This window comes from Muntiacus reevesi, chromosome 18 (genome assembly GCF_963930625.1).
Source record: "Muntiacus reevesi chromosome 18, mMunRee1.1, whole genome shotgun sequence".
Lineage (NCBI taxonomy): Eukaryota > Metazoa > Chordata > Mammalia > Artiodactyla > Cervidae > Muntiacus > Muntiacus reevesi.
This window is the reverse complement of record NC_089266.1, coordinates 40,666,478-40,690,455: the sequence shown is the minus strand read 5'-3', so window position 1 is coordinate 40,690,455 and position 23,978 is coordinate 40,666,478. Positions and strand designations below refer to the sequence as shown.

General features: G+C 40.5%; 1 protein-coding gene and 1 non-coding gene across 2 annotated transcripts in view; one reads left to right on the top strand and one right to left on the bottom strand.

The window, feature by feature from the left end:
* The window catches only part of EFCAB5 (EF-hand calcium binding domain 5), a 90,652-nt gene that overhangs the window by 14,252 nt on the left and 52,422 nt on the right, over window positions 1-23,978 (top strand). Inside the window, exons 4-7 of the mRNA XM_065910931.1 lie at window positions 3,600-4,176; window positions 16,510-16,666; window positions 19,216-19,264; window positions 22,836-22,906. Coding sequence (XP_065767003.1) covers window positions 3,600-4,176; window positions 16,510-16,666; window positions 19,216-19,264; window positions 22,836-22,906 — 854 coding nt within the window. The remainder of the gene's footprint in view (window positions 1-3,599; window positions 4,177-16,509; window positions 16,667-19,215; window positions 19,265-22,835; window positions 22,907-23,978) is intronic.
* On the bottom strand, window positions 17,038-17,110 carry TRNAE-UUC (transfer RNA glutamic acid (anticodon UUC)). The gene has a single exon. It is a non-coding gene; the product is annotated as a tRNA-Glu (tRNA).

The window sequence follows — 23,978 nt, the reverse complement described above, 5'->3', positions numbered from 1 at the left end:
CTTTCTTTTCTTTTCCTTTTCTCACTGTGCACCGCGTGACATGTGGGATCTTAGTTCCCCATGAGGGATGAAACCTGTGCCCCCTGCAGTGGAACCTCAGAGTTTTAACCACTCGACTGTCAGGAAAGTCCCATTTTTTAATTGGAGAATGATAACAGAAACAGAAGTCTGACCACTAGGTTTCTAAGTTCTCTGAATTTCCAAAAGTGATTAAAACTATTTTTATTTCCTCTATATCTCTGTTCTGAGGCTATCCATTTAATTACAATTCTTTTAGGACTCCTTATATTTGTTTTATTAATGGTGCTTCTTTGGATAGTATTAACCATTGCATTTGTTTAGTCATGGAGATAGTTTTCTTTAAATATTTAGTGATTCTTATGTGTGTGCTTACATTTGCATTTGGGAATCCCTGTTTGCTTTTCTGTGGATGACATTTCTGTTTTCTGTAGCCTGCTGCCTGAGATTTTGGAGGAGGGGTGAGATATGCAGACAGTGAAGTCTGCCGGAAATTCATTTTCTATGGGTATGGAGGCATTGTCCTGCCTCTCTCGCCCAGACCCATTTGTCTCAGCTCATGGGTGAATGCATCTGGTGCCTGATGATTAGCTTCAATGGGGATGAAGATACATAAAAAGATCAATCACTCCCCTACTACCCATATATACATTCTTTAAGCTTAGGGTGCCTCATAGTTGCTCCCAAATTTCACACTGATTTTCTGGATCTTTTTGGTCTTATAGTTCCCTTAATTCAGAACAACTATACAGAAAAGATCTTAATGACCCAGATAATCACAATGGTGTGATCACTTACCTAGAGCCAGATATCCTGGAATATGAAGTCAAGTGGGCCTTAGGAAACATCACTATGAACAAAGCTGGTGGAGGTGATGGAATTCCAGTTGAGCTATTTCAAATCCTAAAAGATGATGCTGTGAAAGTGCTGCACTCAATATGCCAGCAAATTTGGAAAACTCAGCAGAGGCCACAGGACTGGAAAAGGTCAGTTTTCATTCCAATCCCAAAGAAAGGCAATGCCAAAGAATGCTCAAACTACCACACAATTGCACTCATCTCACACACTAGTAAAGTAATGCTCAAAATTCTCCAAGCCAGGGATCAACAGTATATGAACCAGGAACTTCCAGATGTTCAAGCTGGATTTAGAAAAGGCAGAGGAATCAGAGATCAAATTACCAACATCTGTTGGATCATCGAAAAACCAAGAGAGTTCCAGAAAAACATCTACTTCTGCTTCATTGACTACACTAAAGCCTTTAACAGTGTGGATCACAACAAACTGTGGAAGATTCTTCAAGAGATGGAAATAGCAGACCACCTTACCTGCCTCCTGAGAAATCTGTATGCAGGTCAAAAAGCAACAGTTAGAACCAGACATGGAACAACAGACTGCTTCCAAATCGGGAAAGGAGTATGTCAAGACTGTATATTGTCACCCTGCTTATTTAACTTATATGCAGAGTACATCATGTGAAATGCCAGGCTGGATGAAGCACAAGCTGGAATCAAGATTGCTGGGAGAAATATCAATAACTTCAGTTACATAGATGACACCACCCTTATAGCAGAAAGCGAAGAGAAACTAAAGAGTCTCTTGATGAAAGTAAAAGAGGAGAATGAAAAAGTTGCCTTAAAACTCAACATTCAGAAAAGTAAGATCATGGCATCCAGTCCCATCACTTCATAGCAAATAAATGGGGAAACAGTGGAAACAGCAACAGACTTTATTCTCTTGGGCTCCAAAATCACTGCAGATGGTGACTGCAGCTGTGAAATTTAAAGACTCTTGCTCCTCGGAGGAAAAGCTATGATAAACCTTTGCCAACAAAGGTCTGTCTAGTCAAAGCTATGGCTTTTCCAGTAGTTGTGTATGTATGTGAGAGTTGGACCATAAAGAAAACTGAGCACTAAAGAATTGATGCTTTTGAACTGTGGTGTTGGAGAATACTCGTGAGAGTCCCTTGGACTACAAGGAGATCAAACCAGTCAATCCTAAAGGAAATCAACCCTGAATATTCATTGGAAGGACTGATGCTGAAGCTGAAGCTCCAATACTTTGGCCACCTGATGTGAATAACTGAATCCTTGAAAAAGACCTTGATACTGGGAAAGATTGAAGGCAGGAGAAGGGGACAACAGAGGATGAGATGGTTGGATGGCATCACCGACTCAATGGACATGAGTTGGGGCAAACTCCAGTAGCTGGTGATGAACAGGGAAGCCTACTGTGCTGCAGTTCGTGGGGTCGCAAAGAGTCTAACACGCCTGAGCAACTGGACTGAACTGAATCCCATTTACCTTACATTTTTCAGAGGCCTTCAAAATTTCTGACTACTGAAGGCCCTCTTTATTATTCTTAGCATTCTTATGTTCATATTAAAACACACACACACAGGGACTTCTCTGGTGGTCCAGTGGTTAAGAATTCACCTTGCAGTTCAGGGGATGGGGGTTTGACCCCTGGTTGGGGAACTAAGATCCCACATGCCCCCAAGGGGCAACTAAGCCCACGGGCCACAACTAGAGTCCGTGTGCTGCAAGGAAAGATCCCCCAGGCTGCAACTAAGACACCATGCAGCCAAACAAATGAATATTTAAACCTCCCCACCACCACACACACACCCTATCATTTCTATAATTTCTAGAGATTTTGGTAGGAAGGGAATGTAGATGCCTCTTCTTAGTGAACTATCTTGGTGTAAAATCTCCAACCTGAAAGAAGTTGGAAGCATGAGAGTGGGAAGAAATATATTTACATATACAAGTGTGGCAGACTCTCTTCATCGCCTACTCAGCAGACATTTTCCCACCTTTCTGTCTGCCAACTGAACCTTAATTTTGTAGCAGATAGAAATCACTTGATATCAGAGAATTCTATCTAAATCCTGAAACAAAGGAATAAATTACGGTTGATCAAAACTATTCCCAATTAACCCCTTTTCCCTTTACCAGCTGTTGGCTTAGGGTGGGCATGTAACCTAATTAGGGGCAATGAAATGTAAAGGAAAGTCTTGGAGTAAAGAGTTTGGGATCTTCCCTTCTTGGGTAACAAAACAGAACCTCCAGAGCAGAAAGCCCCTTTGTTCTCAGTCCTTTTCTACTGTAACAAAGTGTCGCACTGGGGACCTCCCTGGCGATTCAGTGGTTAAGATTTTGCTTCCCAATGCAGGGAGTGCAGACTCAATCCCTAGTCAGGGAGCTAAAATCCCACATGCCTTGTGGCCAAAAAGCCAAAACATGAAACAGAAGCAATACTGTAATAAATTCAATAAAGACAAGAAAAAAAGAGGAGATGCCTGGAGGTGCAATAGCTGTCTTGTGATCTTGAGGTACAAGCACAAAAAATAAAGAGCAATAGAAACAGGATAGGTACTTAATGAAAGCACTGAGCTGTTGAATGACTGTTGATTAAGGAAACAATAAATGTCCTGATGGTTAAAGTCACTGCTATCTGATTTTCTGTTACTTTTACTTGTGTTTGAATGTACCATGTAAATTTTTTCTAATAATATTCTAGAGTAATATAGATTGAAATTTACTTCTAATATTTCTTACATTTCACTTTTGTTCCCTCAGATTTAAACCTGGAGAACCAGCCAAAACTCTCAACTTGTTCAGAAAAAGAGTCTAAAACTAGAGTCTCAAAGAATGTTGTTTTTAGAAAACCTGCAAAAGTGATTTTCAACTTAGATCAAGCTGCACAGGATTCAAACCTGGAACAACCATGGAGGAAAAATCTTTTAGAAAGAGTCCAGGCAAGAGCCCAGGCAATGCATCAGAAAATCCTAGATAAGGAAAATCTGAAGAAGGAAGTAGAAAAAAAGGCTGAAGAAAAACTCCCCAGGGATAATTTGGCCAAAGAGTGGTTTAATACCGAAAACATGGCACTGAGCACTCGTGCGTATTTGCTCGACAAACTTTTACCCACCTTAGTTCCTGGAATGGAAAGAATGTTAATGCAAGTGGAAAAGAAGAAGCTTTTGGCAGATGTTGATATTCCCACCAAGTTTGATCCAATTAACCATTTGGGAGAATACTTAATGAGAAACAACCCTAAATATACCAAAGATTCAGGACTGTCTGGTTATCAGAGGGTGATGAGAGATATCTCAGAAGACCTGAAGATATATGTTCCGAACACTACTTACAACAGGTACAATTTGTTGGTGTTTTCAGTTGATGATCTAGCTCTTCTTATGTTAAAAAGCAAGTAGAAAAAAAATATAATAATACAAACAGAATTTTAAGTAGTTTTATAGTTTTTCAGAAGGGATTTATGAGCTACGACTATGTGTTTCACTATTTATGAGACACCATGAAGACTGACGAGGTTTGTTAAGCTCCGTGTATTCATGAATTTAGTTATCTCACTAGGATCCCAAGTGTATATTTATCTGTTTCTTCTCTGTCTTCTTGTACTGGAAAGTAAGCTATATGAGAGGAAGCACTTTCTGGAATTTAATTTTCCAAATAGGTAATACATTCATCTGGTTCAAAAGCTGAAATGTATAAAGTGGAAAATATTTTTAACTCATTCACATGCTTTGGATAAAAGGAAGAAAATTAAGAATGCATATTTGCATTCGCTTATGTCTACACTAGGGCTTCCCAGGTGGTGCAAATGGTAAAGAACCCACCTGCCAAGGCAGAGACGTGAGATGCAGGTTCAATCCCTGTGTTGGGAAGACCCCCGGAGGAGGAAATGGGAACCCACTCCAGTATTCTTGCCTGGAGAATCCCATGGACAGAGGAGCCTGGTGGGCTACAGTCCACGGGGTCACAAAGAGTCGAACACAACTGAGGTGACTTAGCACACATGCATGAGTACACTAAGAGACTTCAAAGTGGCGCAGTGGTAAAGAATCTGCCTACCAATGCAGGAGATGCAGGAGACCGGGGTTCCATCCCTAGGTCAGGAAGATTCCCCTGAAGAAGGAAATGGCAGCACACTCCAGTATTCTTACCTGGAAAATTCCATGGACAGAGGAGCCTGGTGGGCTACAGTCCAGGGGTCCTAAAGAGTCAGACATGACTGAGCAACTGAGCACACATAAAGTGTTAAACACCAGAAACTTTCTTTCCCATCCTTTTAAAAAAATTATTTATTTATTTGCTGAATTGGGTCTTGGTTGCATCATATGCGATCTTTCATTGTTGTGCATGGACTCTCTCTAGATGCCCACTGGCTCAGTAGCTCCCCAACATTTGGGATCTTAGTTTCCCAGACCAGGGATCAAACTCACATCCCCTGCAATGGAAGGCAGATTCTTAACCACTGGACCACCAGGGAAGTCCCTCTCTCCCATTCTTATCCTCCATCCACCCAGTGCTCCACCTCAGCTATAAATAACTACAGTTCTTAATTTTCAGTACATCCTTCCAAGTCTCTTAGTGTACTCATGCATGTGTGCTAAGTTGCTTCAGTCATGTCTGACTCTGCGACCCCATGAACTGTAGCCCACCAGGCTCCTCTGTCCATGGGATTCTCCAGGCAAGAATACCGGAGTGGGTTCCCATTTCCTCCTCCAGGGGGTCTTCCCAACACAGTGATTGAACCCGCATCTCTCACGTCTCTGCCTTGGCAGGTGGGTTCTTTACCACTTGCACCACCTGGGAAGCCCTAGTGTAGACAGAAGCAAATGTAAATATGCATTCTTAATTTTCTTCCTTTTATCCAAAGCATGTGAATGAGTTAAAAATATTTTCCTGGATTTTTCACCTGCCATTTATTTTGTGTCATGTAGAGGATTTTTTGTTTCTCTGTGGTTGAGTTTATTTATTTTTATTTTACAGCTTCTGGGCTTTGAGTCATTGTTACATTTTATTTCAAGAAGTTAAAAAAATTATCATTTGTTTTCTTCTGGAATGACCATCATTTTGATTTTCTTTTTAAATAGTGATCCATTTAGAGTGTATCCTAGTGTAAGATTTAAGATATGAATCTAGCTTTCTCCTATTCCAAATGGCTACATAGTGAACCCAATAACATAATATAGAATAGTTAATATTTGTTCCTCTTTACTAACCACTGTGTGGTTAGTTTTCAATATGAATTTTAGGATTGGTTCAACTACCTGAAAAAAGTGGGGAGAGAGAACACCAAAAAAAATGTTATAGGAATTTTTATTGAAGTCAGATTAAATTTATTAATTTAGGGAAAATCAACATCTTTAATAAATGACATGCATGTCTATCTGGAAATGTGTATCTTTCCATTTGCTTGTTTTATTCTGTATCAGTCTGAGTGTTGTCTTCAATTTCTAGGAATATCATGAAAGCGTTAAAGTATTTAAAGATGCTTTCTTTGCCTAGATTATCAGAATTAGGGTTTCATTTTCCCTGGGCAAAAATACAAGATCTATATGTCAACATATGACAGTGTCAGGCATTTGTAGAGTATTCAGAAATTCTAGGGAAGCTTAACAACAACACAATGTCTATTGACTTAAAGTTTGAATACGCAGAAATCTTAGCAAAACCAGTCCTGCTTTTAAGTCCTCTGAACTGTACCATTGTTTGCATTGCTTTCAAGCCATTAACGAGCTTTGGAGAAGCCCATTCATTTCAGGAATGAGAGTTTTCCTTATTTATGCTCAAGAAAGGGGACAGAGAAAATTTTTGTTTGGTTTGTCAAGACTTAATCTTCTAATGATAATGTTAAAGTGCTGATTTGACTCAACCTGATGGAAAAATTTTCATCTGCCTTCTTTTCTGAACAAAAAGGGATTCATCTTTTTCAGGGTCTAAGTACAGCAGATATAGAAGATACTCCTTTCTGATTTGGAGTGATTTATATAGTGGTAACCACTTATCTAAAAAATAAACTATCACTGCTATTTGTAAGTTTTATATATGCAGTATATTTTACTGTTTTTCCTCAGGGTTCCTGAAAGACAAGTAGAGAATTGGAGTGGACTATAATTCTTACATGTAAATTTGCAAACCTGATAAGGAGGTTAGGTTTGTGTCATTTTGCTTTTCTTTTCGCATCTTTTCCTTTTGATTCTGGATCCCTGCAATTCTTGGGAATGCATATTCTATATCACTACTCCCTTATTGTGAATTAATAATGAAAAATATTTGCTCTAAAAGCAAGATTGCAAACTTTCAATAACCTGATTATGATGATGGTTACACATATTTATGGGACTTCCCAGGTGGTGCTAGTGGTAAAGAACCTGCCTGCCAGTGCGGGACACCCAACTTCAATCCCTGGGTTGGCAAGATCCCAAGATCCCCTGAGGGAGGGCATGGCAACCCACTCCAGTGTTCTTGCCTGGAGAATTCCATGAACAGAGGAGCCTGGCGGGCTACAGTTTGTGCGGTCGCAAAGAATCAGACACAACTGAGCGACTAACACTTTCATTTTCACACATATTTATATGTGTGTTGAAATCTGTATAACTATGCACCAAAAAAGGTTAATTTTACTGTATGATATTTTTTAATAAAAAATAAGCATTAAAAAAAGAATTATAGAGACATTATTAATGTTAGAATTTCTGCAGAGAAGCAGGACCTATAATACTATAGATTTCCTCATTTTCTCCACCAGTCCTGATCCTAATTCTTAATGCTAAAAGAACAGAGGTAGAGTTCCTGAGTCAAGTTCACTCCAGCTGGGGCTGGAGATCCGGCACAATGCCTGACAAGACGTGGTTATGGAATACTAATACCTAAGACCATTCAAGATGTCCAGTTCTAACTGGACATGGAACAACAGACTGGTTCCAAATAGAAAAAGGGGTACATCAAGGCTGTATATTGTCACCCTGATCATTTAACTTATATGCAGAGTACATCATGAGAAACGCTGGGTTGGATGAAGCATAATCTGGAATCAAGATTGCTGGGAGAAATATCAATAACCTCAGATATGCAGATGACACCATCCTTATGGCAGAAAGTGAAGAAGAACTAAAGAACCTCTTGATGAAAGTGAAAGAAGAGAGTGAAAAAGTTGGCTTAAAGCTCAACATTCAGAAAACTAAGATCATGGCATCCAGTTCCATCATTTCATGGCAAATAGATGGGGAAACAATGGAAACAGTGGCAGACTTGATCTTTTTGGGCTCGAAAATCACTGCGGATGGTGACTGCAGCCATGAAGTTAAAAGATGCTTACTCTTTGGAAGAAAAGTTATGACCAACCTAGACAGCATATTGAAAAGCAGAGACATTACTTTGCCAACAAACGTCTGTCTAGGCAAGGCTATGGTTTTTCCAGTAGTCATGTATGGATGTGAGAGTTGGAACATAAAGAAAGCTGAGCACCAAAGAATTGATGCTTTTGAACTGTAGTGTTGGAGAAGATTCTTAGAGTCCCTTGAACTGCAAGGAGATCCAACTAGTCCATCCTAAAGGAAATCAGTCCTGAATGTTCATTGGAAGGACTGGTGTTGAAGCTGAAACTCCAATACTTTGGCCACCTGATGCGAAGAACTGACTCACTGGAAAAGACCCGGATGCTGGGAAAGATTGAAGGCAGGAGGAGAAGGGGACGACAGAGGATGAGATGGTTGGATGGCATCACCAACTCAGTGGACATGAGTTGAGTAAACGCCGGGAGCTGGTGATGGACAGAGAGACCTGGTGTGCTGCAGTCCATTGGGTCAAAAAGTCAGACACGATTGAGCGACTGAACTGATTCAAGATGTCCAGAAATTCCTAGGATTTGCCAGATATTCTACTGATTCATTTTAAACTACTCAGGAACTGATATCCTTAGGAGAACCTGTCATTGCATCTTGTGTCAGGAACCTCATTTCATAATGAGATATATGTTGACTAAACAGAAGAAAATAAGAGTTAAGTATAATAATTAAGTAGATATATATGTATTTTTATAGGAATACTCATCACAGGAATAATATGAACATGTTCAAGAAGTCCAGCTTAGCTTTGTGAAACTAAGACCATCAGAACTTAAAAACTAACTTGCCAGGCAAAGGAATCTATACCAGTGAAGAAATCACTCACTAGTTTGCAGAGAGGGAAGATTCTAGAGTTCTTAAGTGTTAGGAAGGGAGCTTTCTAGTGATTATACTTGTAACAGTTAAAGACAATCACACTGTATATAGGATAGAATGAGTCCATAGGTTTGTACACAATTGATGAAAACAAATACTATTGTTTAGCAGCTGAAAAAGAGGCTTCAGTTAGGTCTAGCAATGGTCTTGTGTACTGGGGTCGCTCAAAGTTCATGGTCTATTATCCACTTAAGCTGGCTAGAGCCAGTTTTTATGAAATACAACATTGAGGTTTGATATAATCTAGGCAAATTTTCTAAGTGGAAGATTTTCCTAACACAGCTTGGGATGGATAGAATTTGGATTGTGACAATTAGGGCAAAAAAGCATTTTTACTTCTATTCTTTAAGTAGTTAGATTTATATTGTACTCTTAAAGATCTCAAAACATTTAAGATGGGGAGACAGTTTTTTCAGCTGCGCTTGGTCTTTGCTGCAGCGTGCCAGAGCTTCTCTAATTGTGGCACACGGGCCTCATTGCCCCATGGCATGTGGGATTTTAATTCCCTAACCAGGGATCAAACCCACATCACCTGCATTGGAAAGCAGATTCTTAACCACTGGACCACCAGGGAAGTACTGTGGAGACTGTTTTATTAACTAGCTTTGGTTGTGTAACAAAATACCTCAAAACTGAGTGGCTTAAATAAACAATATTTATTTGCTCATGATTTTATGGGTTGGTAACTTTGGACTGGGCTCATGGCTCATCTCTGCTCCACATGGTATCACTCATACATTACAGTAAAGTGGCAACTGATAGTCATCTGGTAAAGCAGTGGAGCAGGTTAGCCTAGGCTTATTCCAAGGTGGTGGTGCAAAGACTCTTAAGTTTAATAAAACAGAGCAAACCCCAGTGTTTAAGCACGTTGATTCCTTTTTTCCCCCTGTTTTATTGTGATACAATTTTTGTTATATATATTTTATTGTGATATAATTTATAGAACTTTTCACTTTCTGCTTCCTGTGTTTGCTAATGGCCCACTGGCCAAAGGAAGCTACATGGCCACAGCCAGACACACGAGATGCAGAAATAGACTTTAATTCTTAATGCGAGGAGCTGCAAAACTACATTGCATACAAACAGACATGCTTACAGGAATGGAAAGAATTTGTTACAATTTTTGCATTTTACCACATTGTAGTTTTTTTTTTTTTTCCTTTCCCATTTCCTTAAAAGTGGATTGTGGATTTATACTTAGAATCTGCTTACAGGTTATGTCTATCCTACACTACAATACCCTAAGTTAAGAGTTTTGGAGGCTATGAAATTCAGTTGATTAGATATCTTCTTGAGATAATGCAGGTCACAAAAGAGAAATTTTATTCAGTCCCTGAATGAGTTACTTTGTAAATTAAAAATCCATCTGGATTGTATTTAGAGCCCCCTGTGCAATGGCCCTAAAGCACAAAACCAGGTTCTGTTTCTAAATGTGGACATTAATAAGAGGGAGGAAATGATGTCTGAACTGAGACCTAAAGGATGGGGAGGATCTAGCCAAACGAAGAGAGGGAGAAAGGCTTTTCAGGCAAGTGGAACTGTGATAGAAACTCAGTTTTGTTAATCCATTTTGATTGATAGACATGAGAATCTGGGGACACCCAGTACTTATTACACAATGTCACTTACTTACCTGTTCTGCATTGGACCCTAAGTTTTACAATGGCAGAATCTATAGTAGGTGCTCAGTAAATGTGTAATGAGTGAATAAGAAACTCAGTGAGTGTGAATGAATGAATAATGAGAAAAAGCTCTAAGAAATACACAGAATAGAGAATCAGGAAGGAAAGACAGGAATAGAGGAGAGAGCTGTATAGAGGCTCCCCAGGTGGCAAAGTGGTAAAGAATCCACCTGCCAATGCCAGAGACTCAGGAGACCCTTGATTCAAACTGGAATCAAGACTGCCGGGAGAAACATCAATAACCTCAGATATGCAGATGACACCACCCTTAAGGCAGAAAGTGAAGAACTAAAGAGCCTCTTGATTAATGTGAAAGAAGAGAGTGAAAAAGCTGTCTTAAAACTCAACATTCTAAAAAGCTAAGATCTCGGCATCTGGTCCCATCACTTCCTGGCAAATAGATGGGGAAACAATTGAAACAGTGACAGACTTAATTTTCTTGGGTTCCAAAATCTCTGCAGATGGTGACTGCAGCCATGAAATTAAAAGACACTTGCTCCTTGGAAGAAAAGCTATGACAAACCTAGACAGCATATTAAAAAGCAGAGACATTACTTTGCCGACAAAGTCCATACAGTCAAAGTTATGGCTTTTCCAGGAGTCATGTATGGATGTAAGAGCTGGGCCATAAAGAAAGCTGAGCGCCAAAGATTTGATACTTTTGAACTGCAGTGTTAGAGAAAACTCTTGAGCGTCCCTTGGACTGCAAAGAGATCAAACCAGTCAATCTTAAAGGAAATCAATCCTGTATATTCACTGGAAGGACTGATGCTGAAACTGAAGTTCCAGTACTTTGGCCACCTGATGAGAAGAGCCAACTCTTTGGAAAAGACCCTGATGCTGGGAAAGATTGAAGGCAGGAAGAGAAGGAGATGACAGAGGATGGGGTGGTTGGATGGCATCACTGACTTGATGGACATGAGTTTGAGCAAACTCCAGGAAATGGTGACAGACAGGGAAGCCTGGCATGCTGCAGTCCATGTGGCGGCAAAAGAGTCAGACACAGCTGAGCAACTGAACAGCAACAACAACAGACCAGGGTTCAATCCTTGGGTTGGGAAAACACCCTGGAGCAGAAAATGGCAACCCACTACAGTATTCTTGCCTGGAAAGTCCCATGGACAGAGGAGCCTGGCAGTCGGACAGCACTGAGCTACTGAACACACACGCATGCTGTATAAAGAGAGGGAGAGAGTGGGAAAGGGAGAGGCAGACAGATAAAGCAGCGGAGGAAGAAAGATAGTGGAAGAGGAGAGCCAGCTGAGAAGAGGCTGAGGGTTCTGAGTCAAGCGGTGAGGTTTGGCTGGTTAGTCATCACATCAGAGGAATTTAGCACTTCCTTTAAAATGCTAATTATCTCCCAGCAGTTCAGAAACCAGTCCTTCTGCACTATTAAGCAACTTGCCTGGGGGTATTCCCTGGCTAGCCAGTCTGCTGGTTGGGGAGCTAAAGTCCAAGATCCCACAAGCTAGAGGTGAGAAAAACCAAAACAAAACAGAAGCAACATTGTAACAAATTATAAGAAAAAAAACTTGCCTGTTTTTATTTTCAAACTTGAAATTTTATTTTTGAAATCTTTTCTTACAGAAGTTTGAAGTCCTTATATGGGCATAAAGTAATGATTTAGATTTATATTGTTTCTCTTCAATTATTGTTTGTTGTTGTTTGGTCACTAAATTGTGTCAAATTCTTGTGACCCCACAGACAGGAGCCCCATCAGGCTCCTCTGTCCATTGAGTTTCTCAGGCAAGAATAGATTGCCATTTCCTTCTCCAGGGATCTCCCCGACCTGAGGATTGAACCTGCATTTCCTGCACCGGCAGGCTCTTTACCACTGAGCCACCTGGGAGCCCCTCTTGGAATATTAGTAGTGTTGGTGGCTCAGTCATGTCTGACTTTTTGGGGCCCCATGGACTGTAGCCTGCCAGACTCCTCTGTCCATGGGATTCTCCAGGCAAGAATCCTGAGTGGGTTGCCATTCCCTTCTCCTGATGATCTTCCCAACCCAGGGATTGAACCTGGATCTCCTGAATTGCAGGCAGACTCTTTACCATCTGCGCTACAGGGAAAGTCCCTGTTTTAATCCCTCTTGGATTATTAGTTCTCCAGTTTACCAGTTCCTACTGAGAAGTCTTTTGCACTTCAAAATCTGTCAGATTGCCTTAGTCTTTTCTTTGAAAAATGAAAGAAAGCGAAAGTCACTCATTTGTGTCCAACTCTGTGCAACCCCATGGACTGTACTTGGAATCTCCAGGCCAGAATACTGAAGTGGGTAGCCTTTCCCTTCTCCAGGGGTTCTTCCCAACCCAGGGATCGAACCCAGGTCTCCCTCATTGTAGGCAGATTCTTTACCAGCTGAGCCATGAGAAGACCTGACTCAAACATTATTTGACAATTCTGTTTGAAACAAGAAGCTACTTTTATTATTCTGAACCATTTTTTTCTTTCAGTCAAAACCCATCTGGTGGTTTTGAAGTCCTAATATGGATGATAAACATCAGTTCAGTTCAGTCGCTCAGTCGTGTCCGACTCTTTGCCACCCCATGAATCGCAGCACTGCCAGGCCTCCCTGTCCATCACAAACTCCCGGAGTCTACTCAAACTCATGCCCATCCAGTCGGTGATGCCATCCAGCCATCTCATCCTCTGTCGTCCCCTTCTCCTCCTGCCCCCAATCCTTCCCAGCATCACGGTCTTTTCTGTTAGGTAGTTAGAATAGGGAAAAGGAGTCCAAAATGTCGGTGGCTAAAAGACGAGAAAGGGAAAAGCCCGTGAAAATAGAACAGAGGAAGGTCACAGGAAGGTCCGAGGACCGGAGTGAGGACTTCAGGTAGAACAGCACTCCTGCCTAAGCCCAATTTGCATAGGACAGACCCAAGGGGAAGGAAAAAAAAAAAAAAAAAAAAAAAATTATATATATATATATATATATATATATAGAGAGAGAGAGAGAGAGAGAGAGAGAGAGAGGAGCCAAAGAGCTCTCTCTCTCTCTCTCTCTCTCTCTCTCTCTCTCTCTCTGTCTCTCCCCACCCCACCCCTGCCCCACGCATGCGTGCTCGCTCACTCACGCGCTCGCTCGCTCACGCGCAATGGGACACTCTTCTCTTTGCGTCTTTGGATCCACGTGCCCTCACGCCTCCAAGATGGGTTTTCCTGCTATGATCTAAGTAAATAGAACTGTAACACTGAGCTGTAACACTGATTTATTTAAGAGCTATAACACAGTCTGTCCTCCGAGAGCTGTGACTCGGCAAGGGGGCTTTAATGTCCATCACTCCAAATTTTTGTTGTGACGAGACAAAGAACCAAGGAGCATACACTCGCCTGACATTTCCAGTGAGTCAACTCTTCTCATGAGGTGGCCAAAGTATTGGAGTTTCAGCTTCAACATCAGTCCTTCCAATGAACACCCAGAACTTACCTCCTTTAGGATGGACTGGTTGGATCTCCTTGCAGTCCAAGGGACTCTCAAGAGTCTTCTCCAACACCACAGTTCAAAAGCATCAATTTTTTGGTGCTCAGCTTTCTTCACAGTCCAACTCTCACATCCATACATGACCACTGGAAAAACCATAGCCTTGACCAGATGGACCTTTGTTGGCAAAGTAATGTCTCTGCTTTTTAATATGCTGTCTAGGTTAGTCATAACTTTCCTTCCAAGGAAAGCGTCTTTTAATTTCATGGCTGCAATCACCATCTGCAGTGATTTTGGAGCCCCCAGAAAATAAAGTCTGACACTGTTTCCACTGTCTCCCCACCTATTTCCCATGAGGTGATGAGACCAGATGCCATGATCTTAGTTTTCTGAATGTTAAGCTTTAAACCAAATTTTTCACTGTCCTCTTTCACTTTCACAAGAGGCTTTTTAGTTCCTCTTCACTTTCTGCCATAAGGGTGGTGTCATCTGCATATCTGAGGTTATTGCTATTTCTCCCAGCAATCTTGATTCCAGCTTGTGCTTCTTCCAGCCCAGCGTTTCTCATGATGTACTCTGCATATAAGTTAAGAGCTATAACACTGTCTGTCCTCTGAGACAGGGTGACAATATACAACCTTGACATACTCCTTTCCCAATTTGGAACCAGCCTGTTGTTCCATGTCCAGTTCTAACGGTTGCTTCCTGACCTGCATACAGGTTTCTCAAGAGGCAGGACAGGTGGTCTGGTATTCCCATCTCTTTCAGAATTTTCCACAGTTTGTTGTGATCCACACAGTCAAAGGCTTTGGCATAGTCAATAAAGCAGAAATAGATGTTTTTCTGGAACTCTCTTGCTTTTTCAAGATGATCCAGCGGATATTAGCAATTTGATCTCTAGTTCCTCTGCCTTTTCTAAAACCAGCTTGAACATCTGGAAGTTCACGGTTCACATATTGCTGAAGCCTGGCTTGGAGAATTTTGAGCATTACTTCACTAACGTGTGAGATGAGTGCAACTGTGTGGTAGTTTGAACTTTCTTTGGGATTGCCTTTCTTAGGGACTGGAATGAAAACTGACCTTTTCCTGTCCTGTGGCCACTGCTGAGTTTTCCAAATTTGCTGGCATATTGAGTGCAGCACTTTCACCGCATCATCTTTCAGGATTTGAAAGAGCTCAACTGCAATTCCATCACATCCACTAGCTTTGTTCGTAGTGATGCTTTCTAAGACCCACTTGACTTCACATTCCAGGATGTCTGGCTCTAGGTGAGTGATCACACCATCGTGATTATCTGGGTCATGATGATCTTTTTTGTACTTCTTGCCACCTCTTCTTAGTATCTTCTGCTTCTGTTAGGTCCATACCATTTCTGTCCTTCATTGAGCCCATTTTTGCATGAAATGTTCCCTTGGTATCTCTAATTTTCTTGAAGAAATCTCTAGTCTTTCCCATTCTATTGTTTTCTATTTGTTCTATTGTTCTATTTGTTCTATTCTATTGTTCCTCTATTTTTTTGCATTGATCATTGAGGAAGACTTTCTTATCTCTCCTGGCTATTCTTTGGAACTCTGCATTCAAATGGGAGTATCTTTCCTTTTCTCCTTTGCTTTTTGCTTCTCTTCATTTCACAGCTATTTGTAAGGCCTCCTCAGACAACCATTTTGCCTTTTTGCATTTCTTTTCCATGGGGATGGTCTTGATCCCTGTCTCCTGTACAATGTTACGAACCTCCGTCCATAGGGGTGACTAAAACCACAGTTCTTCCCCCATTTTCAACCTGAGTGATGCAACTCTGAGTAGAACGTAACTATTCTGCTTAGGGGCTGTCAAAAGTATTTGACTCTGGCCAGATAAAAGAAATTGGCAATAAATATTCCTGGACAGAAATCAAAAGTTGTATCCAAGGGATCAGAACTACCTGAGATGCTTGTTATAAATGAAGTTTCCAGTCTCCCTACCTAGACTTGGAATCAAAGTCTTTCCACGATGATTTCTGTGTCGAGGGAAAAAGGAGGCCCACCACCCTAAGGCCTTAGTGTATTCAGTCTTGCTTTTATACATGGCAGCTTCTGGGGCTCTTCTTAGTACTTCTTAAATATAGTATTTCATTGAATAAAATAATGCCGACCTCTATAAAAAGTCAAGTAATAGTAGCAGACAGCTTATGATAAATGCCAAATTGAGTATGTGCTTGGGGAAGGAGGGAATCACTGCAGGCCGAAATGAAGATCTCATGGAAAAAGAGAGGTCAAAAATTTAAATGAGGCTCTGAACTCTGAATTCTGCCATTTGAACAATCTGAGTCAAATCCAATAATCTTAACATACCATGTCTTCTATTTCTACATCCTTCAGAGTATCCAAGATAAAGGAGGATATTAAACAGAAACGAGAACAAAAAGAATACATAAAGGACGTCAAAGCCAAGGTGGCCAACGCACGGAAACAGGCTCTGCAGGAGCAGTTCAATGAGTGGATTCTAGACCCCAAAGGGATGATTCCGATGGTCGTGGTAAGGAAGAGGGTACCTGTGAAGGGTAAGGTGGAGTGGGTGGTAAGAGTGATTGCTAGATACTGAGCAGTCTAGAGTGCTTCTAGAGTGCTAGAAGCTTCCCTCTAAATTTTCAGTCTTGCTGAGGTAAATCTAGCCCATGAGAGTAAGTTTCTTCAATCTTCTCTTGAACATTAAAAAGAAAATTCTAGGTAGATTTCCAAAATATCAACTCTGGCTGAATTTCACAAACTCTTCATTATAGACAGACATAGCTTCTGTTTGTTTTTTGTATGTGTGTGACTAATTACTTCTGTGAACTAAACGACCATGTCCTTTTTGTGGTGTGGAGTGGTGGTGTGGGCAGCTCCATGCAGCTTGTGGAATTTTAATTCCCTGACCAGGGATCAAACCTGGGCCCTCAGCAGTGAAAGTGCAGAGTCCTAACCACTGGACTGCCAGGGAACTTCCTAAAAGACCATGTCATTAGCTCCAGAAAATAACTGCATTCTAAGAGGTAAATATGTTCTCTTAGGTAGATGTAGGTGCTTCCCAGGTGGCGCCAGTGGTAAAGAATCTGCCTGCCAATGCAGGAGGCGCAGGAGGCGCAGGAGACTTGGGTGTGTGTGATCCTTGGGTCGGGAAGATCCCCTGGAGTAGGAAATGGCAACCCACTCCAGTATTCTGCCTGGGAAATTCTATGGACAGAGGAGCCTGGTGGGCTACAGTCCCTGGGTTCACAGAGTCGGACATGACTGAGCACACACATACACACAGGTATATGTAGATGTGAGAATAATTGTTGGTTATATACAATACCAAGCATATTTCCAATTCAAAGTGAATTGCTAAAAATACACCAAGGAGGACAAGCCTCAGACTGGAAGAAAATGTTTACAAAAGACATGGCTGATAAAGGATAATTATCCAAAATATACAAAGAGCTCTTAAAATCAACAATAAGAAAACAAATAGCAGATTTAAAAATGGGCAAAAGACCTGAACAGACACTTCACCAAAGATATACAGATGGCAAACAAGCATATGAAAAGATGTTCCACATATGTCATTAAGGAAATGCAATTGAAAACAGCCATGAGATACCACTGCACAACTATCAGAATGACCAAAACCCAGAACATTGACAACACCAAATGTTGGCAAAGATGTGCAGCAACAGAAACTCTCATTCTTTATTGGTAGAAATACAAAATGGTTATGGCCACTTTGGCACACAGCTTGGCAGTCTCTTATGAAACTAAACATACTCTTACCATATCATTGAGCCCTGGTAGAGGATCCTTTGTATTTACCCAAAGGTGTTGGAAATGCATGTCCACACAAAAACTGACACATGGATGTTTACTGCATAATTAACAGTTAGGAAAATTTGAAAGCAACCAAGATGTCCTTCAGTGTGAAAGTTGCTTCAGTCATGTCCAACTCTTTCTGACCCCTTAGACTGTAGCCCACCAGACTCCTCTGTCCATGGGATTCTCCAGGCAAGGATACTGGAGCAAGTTGCCATGCCCTCCTCCATGGGATCTTCCTGACCCAGGGATTGAATCTGCGTCTCTTATGTTTGCTGCATTGCAGGTGGATTCTTTACCACCACCACCACCTGGGAAGCCATCCCTCAGTGGGTGAATAATAAATAAATGTGGTACATCCAGATAGTGGAATATTATTCTGTGCTAAAAAGAAATGAGCTATCAAGCCATGAAAAGATGTGGAAGAACCTTACATGCATATTACTAAGTGAAAGAAGCCAATCTGAAAAGGCTATATACCGTATGAGTCTAACTCTATGACATTACAGAAAAAGTAAAATTATGAAGACAGGAATGATGGGGTGTGGACAGAGATGAATAGACAGAGCACAGAAGAGTTTCAAGGTGGTGAAACAATTCTGTATTACATAATGATGGATACATGTCATCATATAATTTTCAAAACCCATAGTTATACATAAACTATGGACTTTGGGTTATGAGCTTACAGTGTAAGTTCATTGGTCGTAACAAATGTACCCTTGTGACTGGTGATGTTCATAGCAGAGTTAAGCCATGTATGTGGTGGGATGGGGGCAGGGAGTATATGGAAACTCTTTATCCTCTGGTTAATTTTGCTGTGAACCTAAAACTGATCTGAACAGTAGTATTATTTTTTTTAAAAAATAGATCAAGAGGAGCTCTGAAATTTTATTTTTTAATTGACGAATGAGGAATTACAGAGAATTCTTCGGATTGCCAAGCTTGTTGCCAAAGGTGCCTTAGCTTCATCATGCCCAGTGTCCAAGGATTGTTAGAAATTTCCTTGGAGCGGGCAAATGGAATCCTATCAGCATCCTAGTTCCCACACAAAAGGGTTGAAAATCACTGAGGAAAATCATGCAAAAGTATTTTATATACTTTTAAATATGCTATAAACTAAATATTAACTCTTACTATTTCTGTGCCTGGGTCAGCAGAATTACTCAGGACTTAAACTGAAAGACTACAGATGGCTTTTATTCTGAAATACTAAATATATGGTAATTGAAAGTAATATATGGTCTCTTTGATTTGCAGATTCAGAACGTTCTTCATGAATTTTTTCAAAATCCAGATTTGCAGCTTGGTAAGCCTGCCTCTTACTACAACGTTTATTTCTCTCTCTCTCTCTTTTTTTGGAGGGGGAGAATGCTGCGTTAAGATGAAGAACCAGTATTGAGGTAGACATTATCAAAGCTCCTACAGATGTTCTCAAGCTCCTTTGCTCTTCCCAGATGGAGAATGTAGAACAGCAGAGACGCAGTGAATTTTAATTCTTTTAGTCGAGTGGCCCATTTTATTTAAAGTATTTTGTAATAACCCTTACTATTGAGAGAGTCAGTTCCTAGGCAGGTTGATAAGTCCACGGTCTCTGAGGAAGAGAAAGGGGTCTGGAATTCTCAAGGAGGAGGAAAGGACAAACATCTTTTTTTTTCCCCTCTACATTTCTTAGTCTTAGTCACATAAAACTTTTTTTTTTTTCTTTAAGCCGGGAACTGATGATTACATAACAAACTCAGTTTAAAGTGTGTACTAGGGATTATATAACAACAATGTATTCTGCTTGAGGACAGTTTCTCCTTCCTGAAAACCTTCTGACTAATCCTGATATCTTAGAATGTATATTACGGGAGTGGGTCTGGTAGGATCTTTCTATTGTTAAATTCTAATCCTGTTATCCTAAAATGTAAATTGTAGGAGTAGATTTGGTAAAATTTTTACAACCTTGAGACATTCTTTTGATTTATTGTAATGACTAATTTAAAAAGTATATAATTCCCTTGCTAAAGACTAGAGAGTGGGGCACTCCCCCCGCCCCCCACCTTCTGATGTCTATGTCAGAAGCTTTCTCTGCCCCCTTTTCACTGTAATAAAACTTCTGCCACACAAGAGCCCTGAGTGGTCAAGCCTGGTCTCTAGTTCCAAAGCTAAATCTTCTTCAGAGATCACAAATCCAACATTGTTCACTGTAAGCTCTCACTATCCTATCAAATTCCTAGAAAATATTACTTACTTTCACAGAATTTTAAAAGAAAGATACAATGTCATAGCTGTGATATGGAAAAATACAAGGACAGATATAAGAAAATTAAATATGCCTTATTTCACAAGTTGTTGCTTAGCTACAACTTCACTGAAAGACAAATGGAATAGTCAGACAGCTGTTCCCGATGACTCAGATGATAAAAAATACACCTGCAATGCAGGAGACCTGGGTTCAATCCCCTGGTTGGGAAGATCCCCTGGAGAAGAAAATGGCAACCCACTCCTATATTCTTGCCTAGAGAATCCCATGAACAGAGGAGCTGGGTGGGCTACAGTCCACGGGGTCGCAAAGAGTCGGACACAACTAAGTGACTAACATTTTCACTTCATTTTTATAATGAGTGTTTAGATATAAGAAAAGTAAAATTATGTACAATCAATTACACTCTTTGTATTTGACATTTTGAAGTAAGAGCAAAATGAATGGATTTGTATATATATATATACACACACACACACAAATGGATTTGTATATATATACATATGTATTTGTATATATATGTAGAATCTCCATGCACAGAGAAACTACAAATGTAGACTAACACGGGTATATTATATTGGAGTTCAGATACAATTTATAATATTTCTTTCAATTATATAATTTTCTAAAATGCTGACCAGCTCTTGGCAAAGTTCCAAATGAATCAAAAGACAATTCTCAAATTTGATAGTAGTTACATTCTTGGAAAATTCAACAGCAAAAAAAATACTCTGTGTTTATATGTAAAATAGAATAGATTCCAGACTCAAAATTATTCTAAGCAATGTTTTAATCTACTCAAATGTCTGGCAAGAGGGGTAGTCTTTACTGTGCAGGAATTGCACTCACTCCTCGGGTTTTCTTATTTAAACCCATGACTTCAGATGACTCTCAATCATATTTCCAACCCAAATCTGCCACCTGAGTTCTACATACTATTTGAGAAGATCCACAAGATAAGTGGTGAAGCAAAAAAAAAAAAAACCAACTTGCAAGTTGCAGATCAATATGATAATATTTATGCATAGAGAATCAAAAGATATATGTGTATATATACATTTTGTTGCTGCTGCTGTTTAGTTGCTAAGCCTTATCTGACTTTTTGCGACCCCATGAACTGTAGCCCATCGGGCTCTTCTGTTCGTGGGATTCTCCAGGCAAGAATACTGGAATGGGTAGCCATTCCCTTCTCCAGCCGATCTTCCCAACCCAGAGATTGAACCAAACTGAAGCAGATTCTTTACTGTCTGAACCATCAGGGAAACCCCATGTATTTTCATATATGTGTGTGTGTGTGTGTGTGTGTGTGTGTGTGTGTTTGCTGACCAAGTTCTGTACAAAGCTATGGTTTTACCAGTAGTCACGTATGGATGGGAGAAGGCGATAGCACCCCACTCCAGTGCTCTTGCCTGGAAAATCCCATGGACGGAGGAGCCAAGTAGGTTGCAGTTCATGGGGTTGCTAAAAGTCAGACAGGACTGAGCGACGGCACTTTCACTTTTCACTTTCATGCATTGGAGAAGGAAATGGCAACCCACTCCAGTGTTCTGGCCTGGAGAATTCCAGGGACAGGGGAGCCTGGTGGGCTGCCATCTATGGGGTCGCACAGAGTTGGACACGACTGAAGCGACTTAGCAGCAACAGGAGGATGTATGAATGTGAGAATTGGACCATAAAGAAGGTTAAACACCAAATAATTGATGCTTTTAAACTGTGGTGTTAGAGAAGACTCTTGAGAGTCCCTTGGACAGCAAGGAGATCAAACCAGTCAATCATAAAGGAGATCAGTCCTGAGTTAGAAGGACTGATGCTGAAGCTGAAGCTCCAATACTATGATCATCCAATGTGAAGAGCCGACTCATTAGAAAAGACCCTGATGCTGAGATAGATTGAAGGCAGGAGAAAAAGGGGTTGACAGAGGATAAGATGGCTGGATGGTGTCACCGACTTCATGGACATGAATTTGAGCAAGCTCCAGGAGATGATGAAGGACAGGGAAGCCTGGCATGCTGCAGTCCATAGGGTCACAAAGAGTCAGACACGACTGAGTGACCACGTACACACACACACGTATGAAAATACATAGAAAAGTTGCTGAAAGGGTGATAACAAACCACTGACAGTGGTTACTTCTAGAGCAGAGGGGAGTGAGTGCTGGTGGGGGGAGGGGGAGGGGAAGTGGTCCATTTTCAAGTTTTCCTGCTTGTATTATTTGAATCTTTTACCAAAAGAACATATTCATATATTATTTATTTAATTAAAAAAACATTAAAGACAAAATAAAGTCTTTAAAAAGCACTTGTGTTTTAGGACCTTCTAGCATAAACCAATACAGATATTTTTGTAGTCTTTTATACTATTGATATGCCTGTTTATTTCTGCTTTATCTTGACATGATCATGAAAAATGTAGGCATGCTCTTAAATGTTTGAGTTCCTTGGCTAAATAGAAGCCAGGAAAAATTATAATCTGGTAGTAATCGGAATGTCACCCAACTATATATCATTCATTCTATTATAAATATTGATTGACATTAAGAATTTATGTTCTTTTGGAGTACTATAATATGAATATAAAATGAGAATGTGTTACAACCAAACTAACTATCAAATAACTTTTGTTCAATAATTAGAAACATGCTGCCTACCAGTAGATATTGCTGACTCAATGAAACCAAGATTGAACAAAACAGAATTTACACAAGTAAGAAGTTACATTATTCATTATTTGAATCAAATTATTTTGCCGGTCTCAATCGTCTTTTGGTGGATGTCACATGTACAGTAATTTAGAATTAAATAAATGAAAGCGCAATAGCTAATTTGGGGCTTCCCAGGTGGTACTAGTGGTAAAGAACCACCTGCCAATGCAGGAGATGTAGGTGATGCAGGTTCGATCCCTGGGTCAGGAAGGTCTCCTGGAGGAGAGCATGGCAATCCACTCCAGTATTCTTGTCTGGAGAGTCCCATGGAGAGAGGAGCCCGGCAAGCTGTCCATAGGGTTGCACGGAGTCAGACACAACTGAAGCAACTTCACAGGTAGGCAAGCAATAGCTTATTTTATCAATTCTCAGATGTACACTTTAAAGTATTTTGGTTCAGTTCAATTGCTCAGTCACATCCGACTCTTTGAGACCCCATGGAGTGCAGCCTGCCAGGCTGCTCTATCACCAACTCCTGGAGCTTGCTTAAACTCATGTTCATTGAGTCGGTGACACCATCCAACCACCTCATCCTCTGTTGTCCCCTTCTCCTCCCACCTTCAATCTTTCCCAACATCAGTGTCTTTTCCAATGAGTTAGTTCTTTGCATCAGGTGGCCAAAGTATTGGAGTTTCAGCTTCAGCATCAGTCCTTCCAATGAATATTCAGGACTGATTTCCTTTCGGATTCAGTGGTTTGATCTCCCTGCAGTCCAAAGGACTCTCATGAGTCTTCTCCAACACCACAGTTCAAAACCATCAATTCTTTGACCCTCAGCTTTCTTTATGGTCCAACTCTCACATCCATACATGACTACTGGAAAAACCATATCTTTGACTAGACGGACCTTTGTTGGCAAAGTAATGTCTCTGCTTTTTAATATGCTGTCTAGGTTTGTCATAGCTTTCCCTCCAAGGAGCAAGTGTCTTTTAATTTCATGGCTGCAGTCACCATCTGCAGAGATTTTGGAGCCCAAGAGAATAAAGTCTGTCACTGTTTCCATTGTTTCCCCATCTATTTGCCATTAAGTGATTAAATTAAAGTAAATCAGCAACTCCTGGAAGCTTCAGCAAT